At 38.4% G+C, this 8702-nt stretch overlaps 1 protein-coding gene across 1 annotated transcript in view; it reads right to left on the bottom strand.

Moving 5' to 3' along the window:
• LOC101849906 (prominin-1-A) overlaps positions 1-8702 on the bottom strand; it is a gene marked incomplete at its 3' end in the record, with an annotated part of 32763 nt that overhangs the window by 4903 nt on the left and 19158 nt on the right. The window contains 11 exon segments of the mRNA XM_005092185.3: positions 361-441; positions 810-863; positions 1605-1679; positions 2545-2631; positions 3426-3575; positions 4564-4648; positions 5065-5156; positions 5740-5863; positions 6530-6682; positions 7200-7273; positions 7840-7916. Of these exon segments, the coding sequence (XP_005092242.2) occupies positions 361-441; positions 810-863; positions 1605-1679; positions 2545-2631; positions 3426-3575; positions 4564-4648; positions 5065-5156; positions 5740-5863; positions 6530-6682; positions 7200-7273; positions 7840-7916 (1052 nt within the window).

The following is an 8702-nucleotide window of genomic DNA, read 5'->3' as shown; positions in this document are numbered from 1 at the left end:
AGAGTAGGCTTCGGCCGCCACCCGGGCAAAATTCAAAATTTCCTACCAACTGAAAATATTAGGTGTGTCCCGCGCGCTCATATGATCTTATGCAGTTGCGAGCGCCGTAAAACACTTTACAAAAACAAACAAACAAACAAAAGTCAATATGTCATTCATTTTTATCTACCCATATACATGTCGTGCGCACACACATTTCTACACCACATACACACACACACACACACACACACACACACACACACAGAGAGAGAGAGACACACACACACACACACATACACACGGACGCACACAAGGACAGAGACTTTAAAAAATCAGACTAAAAAAACATTACATGACGACATGCGCAGGCATACATACCTCTATCAGAACTCCCGTCATATTGTTCTGCATCTGGAAATCTGCTTGACTGGCACTTGACAAGATGGTAGACTGCAGGTTCTGATGGCAAGATACATATTATTATTATCATGCAAACAGTTAGTATTTCCAGACTCTATTACCATTTTTATTTCAGTGTATTATGGAGATTGAGATTAAAATTGCTTAAGATAGGTAATGTCATTAAACAAATGAAAACAAATATTAGAGGCAAATTCTAATTGCATGAATACTTTGTGGAAGTTAAATGCAATGATAAATGCTAGACTCGGGGTCTGTCAGAGAAAATTTTCTAAAATATGATACTTAAATCTTCTCATTTGATTTTTTCTGAAGTCCTAGTAATTAAGACTTATTAAAATACTGAAAAACAAGCAAATCTGCAATAACCCATGAAAATTATTATATAAAAATTAATTAAGCCTCACCAAGACAATATTTCCGGCTAGTTGCAAGTCTCCAGCACTCGAATTGACTGCAATCTGAAAAACAAAAATCGAGGGGGCAATGGGTATTCCACGCCGCAGTATGAAACTATGCACTTTGTGCACGTTAAAGATACCTTGGTGGGTAAAGAACTGCAGAAGAATAGGCAATTAGGCCGCCATGCGGGCAATTTTGGGGTTATTTTGCTTTGTTTTTTATGTAGAACATTCCCTACCATGAAAAAACATTTCTACCACACCTGTAAAATAACAAGACACAACCTTACACCCTCCTTGATTCCAAACCTCTCTCCTTTGGATCATAGCAAAGAAGTCAAGATTTGGATGAATCTGAACTTCGGAAATTTATTTCTTCTACGACAATCGCCCAGGCAAAACTATATCATCTAGTGTATTGCTTTAAAATCGTCTATCAAGATGCAAAAGGACATACATAATACATGTACTTTGAGTGATTTAAAAAGGACAATAACTGGAACCTTTCTAACATTCTGTTGGCTTTTTTCCCCCACCTGCCACGCATAGAAAACATAAATAACTATTGAATGGCATAGACGGGATAGACAAAAGAACCAGGCATATTTTTTTAGCTCAGTTCCCTACTGCCTACACCAGCTTACATAATAATAATAATAATAATAAATAGCATTTGTATAGCGCATATCCCCGCTCAACAGCAGGTTCTATGCGCTTTAAAACCCTCAACTCTCATAGCCTTGAATTCATCTCGACCTTGTCAAATTGCTCTGTCTAAAGCACCAGAAATAAAATACTTACTGCAGCATCACTCACAGAGACCATCTCGTTTATCTGGGTTGCTTGGAATATGGAGATATGATAATTCCAACGAGTCTGAAAAATAGATCAACTCTTTTTTAAAGTGATCGAGTTTTCCAGCCATCGGAACGCATATCACTAAGCGAGAACCAATCTTTACCGCAAACCAGCATATTGCAAATAAGAAACATTATTCGAAATCAAGACAACAAACAAACTGGTTTTCAAGAAAGTCACATTCATTAGCGAGTCTTGTGTGCTCTTTTGGAAGTATGGAAACGAAAGACTGAGTAGTTTTTGCCTTCTTGGGAAAAAAACACCCTTGAGTTTAAGATTAAATGCAATTGGAGAAACTTTATTGATCTTTTATTGATTATTTGAAGAGAAACATAATATTGCATCTACTGATCTCCGAGGAAAATCTCCGGTTTCATTATTGTTCAATGCTTTCCTTAATTATGAAGAAAAAATGTCAATGCTTTATAATAAACAAATAGTATATCTTTACAGTCCACTTGGCCCTAGGTCTACGTCCACATATTATATGAAATATATATTTTCTTAAGTGTTACAGTCCCCCTGAAGGATAAACACCGTCGTTAACCCTATTCTAGAAGCCGTGCCACCTTGGTTGCTTGATATTATTTAGAAAGAGAAAATGTAATGAAAAATAAATTATTAATTTAAATTCATTTAATGAAAATCAGCATATAAACACAGAGTAAACCATAAAACAAAATATGAAGCAATCAATGCACTATGTGCGTGCTTCAGAGACTGAAAAGTTAACCGTCGTAAGAGTCCAAGTTACTTGGTGATAAATTCAGATGCCTGTCAAGGGTTAAATCATCTATTAATCTGGTTCGCCCTCTCGCAGCTACTCTATTCGGTGGCATGATCCCTAAAGCCGGATGTGTGAACTTTGAGTAGCTTTCCTCACCTTTGTCACACCACTACAGGAGTCTGCCGCGGCGGTCATTGTGGTCAGCAGGGAATTAGTGTCAAAAGACACTACGGGAAGGCTCGACTTTGAAATAAAGATCAAATAACAATGAAAATATACGTGTAAAAGAGAGTGATAATAAATCCCACGGCATATAAGTGTGGACTTACACAGACGAGCATGCTTACTCACATTTGTATCGCTATCAGGAGGACTCAGGGCTCTTTACTTATAGGGAATCAATGTCCATTAAAAACCCGAGAAAAGAAATTACCTTACCTAAGGCATAATGTTCTTTTAACTGTGCACTTGAAAACTAATGTTTTAGAGATTGGTATTCTTTTTTCCAGCAACTTCATTGAATAAAAACCCTGAAGCACACATGAATGTTTAAAAATCTATACTAAACGAGCTGACGCAAATAAACAAGTACAAGATTCAGCAAATGACTCTACCCTATGCACGAACATTCAACTTTGTCTGTATCAACCACCCAGACAAAACTGTACCATGCATACTGCTTTCGAGTCATCTGTCCCGACGCAAAAGGTCATCATCATCAAACTGGTACAGTCAAGAGACCGAAATACCTTTAACACTGTTGATCCTTGCCTGAAAGTTTGTTACACAACTCGGTGTCAAGCAAGTGATGGGATAGGGAAGTTGGGGTATTAGACATTCGGGACGTTCAGATAACCTTTTTATGAAGGGAGAGAGAAATGAAATGGAGAGGGGGGGGGGATACGTCGTTTGGGGGGGTGGAGTTTAAACTAGATGACCTCTTTGATGTTATGTTGCGCATAACCCATGCACTATCTTCGATGTGGGATTAACATAATAGTTAGCATTGATTCCTTATAGTAGTAAACACAACATACTACTGCATAGATCTCGTTGAAATTTATCTGATCGAGGCCAATGTTGCTGATCTGTGCTAAGGCAGTCTGCATGTTGTTGGTGAGCACTTTGTACATGCTGATGTCGATTGACTGGAGTTTGAGCAGCTCCTGGCCAAGGTCGCCTACGAACTGCAACAGAGGGGCAATTACGGTTGGGCATTACTACACGTGGGACGACACAATGATCAAGCTAAGTGATTGAGTTCAGATAATGTGTAAGGATGTGCCTGCCCCCCCCCTCTCTCTCTCTCTCTCTCTCTCTCTCTCTCTCTCTCTCTCTCTCTCTCTCTCTCTCTCTCTCTCTCTCTCTCTCTCTCTCTCTCTCTCTCTCTCTCTCTCTCTCTTATACAAACGCATGTGCGCGCATACACGCATACACTCACCCCCCCCCCACACACACACATGCACACGCACGCACGCATACGCATAAGCGCATACATACACGCATACACACACACACACACACACACACACACACACACACACACACACACACACACACACACTCACGACATACATACCTACATAAATAATTTCATCTGTCCACAACTCTACTCGCGTCAATGGGTTCAATCCGGTGTTTGCGGTGTAATTGTCTGTACATAATGTAGCGAGCTTGGCGTTTCATCACTGAATTATATATATCTAAGATCTTTCGCTCTCATGGCCGCCATTCTTTGCTCTGTATTCAAAACAGCGTAGCAAAGCGTGCGTACCATAGACACCCAAATAAAGAGGAACACTCCAATCTCGCTAGAGTCGAGTCCCCAGGGCCGACGCCCTCCTTTCTCGTGCCCTTCACTTGGCTCCAAACTGAGTCAAATGGTGCGTGCAATTGTGAATTGGAACTACGTCAGAGTGTACAATCAAGGATTTTAGAGCACAAATGGGGCTCATTAATTAAAATCACTTCTCGCCAACAGGAGATGCTGTCCCTCTGATGATGGAACAACGTACATGAACATGTATTTTTGAATGTACACGTGTGTCATTGTACATTGTCGCTACCATCCTTCTTTCCCACTTAGTTTGTCTTTATTGTAGCCATAGAGTGAGGTGGACTAACGATGCCTTGTTGGGCGTAAATCTCTATCAAAAGAACTCCAAAATTCCTTACATTTATATATTTCAGGTAGTCCTCCAGTGGAATAATTTCTCCCAGTTTGAGCACAGTCCAGGGAGTCTTATTGGCTCGGCATCCTCTGTGAAAAATAGTGTCAACAGAACATAGTTTTTGCAAAACGGTCCGGTTTTTGGTGGTACTGAGAAGAGCTCAAGGGCCCATTATAGCAAGACTGACTGAGAGAACATTATAAACACAAATTTCATTCTCAGATGACGAATTTTTTTCCTAAAAGCTGGTTAAGCCTCGGTTTTGAAGTTTTTGTGCGTTCAGTACATGTTTACGATTGCGTGTAAATTACAAAAGTACATACATTTGGCCCCCACTGATCGTTGCTACAAACATTTTGGGGGGTAAAAATTCAAAGTTCATTTTGAAGCCACTTGATATAAATAAGAGCATATCTGTCATAATAAAATATCATAACTGGAAAAAGTATACTGAGAATGATTATGATATCGTATTGGCATAATATTCTCGTATCCAAATACTCACATTAAAACGTCATATCCTTTGAGGTCTATTGAGGTGACGCCGATTGTGATCTTTGATAACGAGTAATCTGGTACTTTCCCTTCATCTAAAAACTGAAGAATATGTATAGAATCTAATTTAAAATGTGTGTTTTAATTCCATACCACATTTTATATAGCACTTTGTTATAACTTTGAAGCTAAAGGACTTTGGTTTAAAAGTAACTACTAACACTTTACTTGATATAACTGCAAAATTCTGTTACATTAGTGCCTTCAACTTACAGGAGCCATTAAAAGATAATGAAACTGAAATACGATCTAAAGCAGAACACTTTAGTGTAGAAAAAAGGTTAAAGGGATACTTTATGTTTAAAAGATGTTGGTTTGTGGAATCAGAATATTATAACTAGGGGTTTTTTTTTCTATTTTCCTGGTATTTGCAGCAATAATAAAATGTGATAATTACCACGATCTGGGTGTATTAATTACATGTATGATTAAAACCGTTAGAATGGTTAAGACAACGAACTGAGAAACCTACTGAAATCTCTAGACAATTTGACTTCCAATGGAGTGTTAAGGAAGAAACACAAACAGAGCTTCGTTTCAGGTTTAAATCAATTAAAAATATTGCAAACGATAGTTTTTTGGATTAAGGCAATAGTGATTCGCAAATATTATTATGAGAACTGACATTTTTGAAAATGGTGAGGTCCTCCAACGGTTCACAGCATTTTTCCAACATGGAGCCAAACAGGAACACAGGGGTCGCCAGGACCGTGAGTAGAAAACCCACAATAAACATCACCACGATTGCTCTGAGGGGGGGGGGTTATAAAAAAGACATGTGGTTCATTAAGATCGTGTTGGGTGTAATAATTTTTGTTGATGCAGTCAAATGTCTGTTTTATGATAGTTGATGTTTTAAGCTACTCTTGACGATGAATTATTCAGGTCAACAATCAGTGTGAAAAGAAAAAGTATGATTTCTCTGCCATCAATGAGATAACACACAGGTTAATATAATAAGGATTACATTTATCAGACCAAGAGCATAGCCCCTCACTGGTTTGATTAATACACGATATCAAAGAAGGAACCAATAAATAACTGAACGGCCAATACTGTTGAATAATTTCAAAACAAAACCCACACCAAAGAATCAACTGAGAACAGTTTGTTCAAATTTCAGAAAGAAGAGAAGCATGCCTCCGAAATTATCTCTTTTGCGATCGCTTTTATGTAACATGATCTATAGAGATAGATTCAAATGCAGACTAAAAATTCAGGTGGTTGGCGGTTACTCCGTTGTGGTTTGCCTCAACTTAACTATAAAATATATGTCGTCCTTATCTCTCCTCCTCTTTTGTGTGTTACTCTCCAGTAACACCTCCAACTTTTGGCATTTATATGACTTACAATTGCTTTGCAAGTGCCGTGAAACTGGTACTAAAAATTGAAACTATCAATGAGAAAAAAACTACCCAAGCAGTAGATTCCCGCCACAATTTGATCCTCTGCTCCTCTCGGTGGGCAGCGCTGTCCTGTCGTAGCAGACGACACCCAGGAAGACTCCCAGCAGCAGGAGCACCACGATGATCACAAAGACGGTGGTCAGTGCAAACCCAAACCATCGTCTGGAAGGTGATATGCGTTCAGAGGTTACTCAAAACAATGAAGTTTGTCAAAAAAAAATTTAGTCCATTTTTAATTGTGACATGTACGACTATATAATGTTCATGTACTGAGAGTTATTGTGTGCATTGTGCATTGAATGAATTATAATATTTCAATGTATAGGTATTTTTACGCCCCCATCTCAGGCAGGCGAACCAAGGCTAAGAGAGATACAAAGTCCCAGCAAAAGGACCGAGATACTCGATAAAAGTTCTCTCCACACAGAAATCGAACTAACGTCGACAAAAGACCTAACCATTATACCATAGACATCGATTTCATTTTTTGTATCAGAATTAACTGTCGCACGCACTACTACAAAACGATTAGGCTGTGTATTGAACCTCATTTGTGCTACAAGCTCAGCCTTTTACTAACACTCCTGTAATGAAAAACTAGTAGGTGTCAGATTAAGTTAATGTAAAAGAAATAAAGTTACATTCAAACGAAAGACGATGTATTATAGTAGTTCATCACCTGTATACGTCGTATTTTTCTACCGTGTCAAAAATACTTGTCGTGCTTTCTTTCAAATCTTCCGCAGGAAACGCCTGAGGACATGATAAAGTGTAGACCAAAGTCTGTATTCTTTTATGCATTTTAGATATGAATCCTAAGCTTCAAAGGCAATGTCGTTAAGCGATGAATACTGATGTTATCCCATATCTATGTCTGTTTTGATATATAGAGATGTATTTTGTCGGATCACTTTTTTCTTACATTCAAATCGAACAGAAGGCTCTCATTTGGTACGTTTGGGATGAATGAATCAAAATAATAAATGAAGAAACATTTAAGTGCTCTTTAAAGCTTACTAAAAACCTCTAAATTTAGATAAAATAATAATATTATGATCTTGAATGTATGTTTTATTAAACCAGCTCAACATTTCAAATTTTTCCTTTGGTGTCTATTCAGGTTTTTATTTCTTTGGATTTAAAATATCTAAATAACATCCTGTTGATAGATCTTCAAACACTGAGGACGCTTTTGTACGCATTGATTAGCTCGATTGTTTAATTTCGCTTTTTCACCATGTGCTTCGATTAGTTCCCCCCCCCCCCTTTCTCCCTTTTTTTCTTGGGGGGGGGGAGAAGAGGGGGTACTAAACACAAACCTCCGCTAATTTCCTTATAGATCCATCTGACAGACTGTGTATCAGGTTGTAGTATGCCATCAGCGAAGTGTTCACTCCTGCGAAAAACCATGCCATGATGAGAACGAGATTTGCGAGTCATAATCATAATGCCGCTGGGATTTAATGAAGTCATAATCATAATGCCGCTGGGATTTAATGAAGTCATAATCATAATGCCGTTGGGATTTAATGAAAAGCGCGGCTTGACTGCACCTGCCTCTTCGGACTCAAATCTTAATACATGTAGAACAATATTCTCTAGGGTGCTGACGTGCAGTTTAAAAGTACCTGTACGTTTAGTTTTGTTAAGAGTTTTACTGCACTTGCAAGTGCAGAAGATTAGAGGTGTTTCTTGAAAGTAATATACAAAGCGAAGTAGGAGAGATAAGAATGGTTAATGTTTAATAAGAAAAAAGGATCAAACAACACTAGAACAGCCACCAACCTACTGCAACCTGCACTTTATTACTGGAGTACTAATCACAAAACATGTATGCACATACTTTGTTTTAACACAGCTTTTACGTAAACCTCTAAGGTTACAATAACCCCTTTGCTTCACCACAAAAACTTGACAAAAACACATTGTCCTGATCACAGGTTTCTGATTGCTACTTAAAATCAAGTTAGGCGCATCTGTTCAGTCGATACGTGTATACTTCAATTTAGAAATGATCTTCCCTTTTTACTTCCTGGGTGATACTCTTGAGGGCCGGTTGAATGTGTACACACCACATCATGGTTTAGATTGTGACTTGGTTTAATACCGAGGACGAAAGATAGAAGTAACAATAAGTAACAACATCAGTGCTCTCCCTCTCCCCCTCCCTCTCCCTCTCCCC

This window comes from Aplysia californica, unplaced genomic scaffold (genome assembly GCF_000002075.1).
Source record: "Aplysia californica isolate F4 #8 unplaced genomic scaffold, AplCal3.0 scaffold00041, whole genome shotgun sequence".
NCBI lineage: Eukaryota > Metazoa > Mollusca > Gastropoda > Aplysiida > Aplysiidae > Aplysia > Aplysia californica.
The sequence above is the reverse complement of the archived record's forward strand: the minus strand, read 5'-3'. Positions and strand labels throughout refer to the sequence as shown.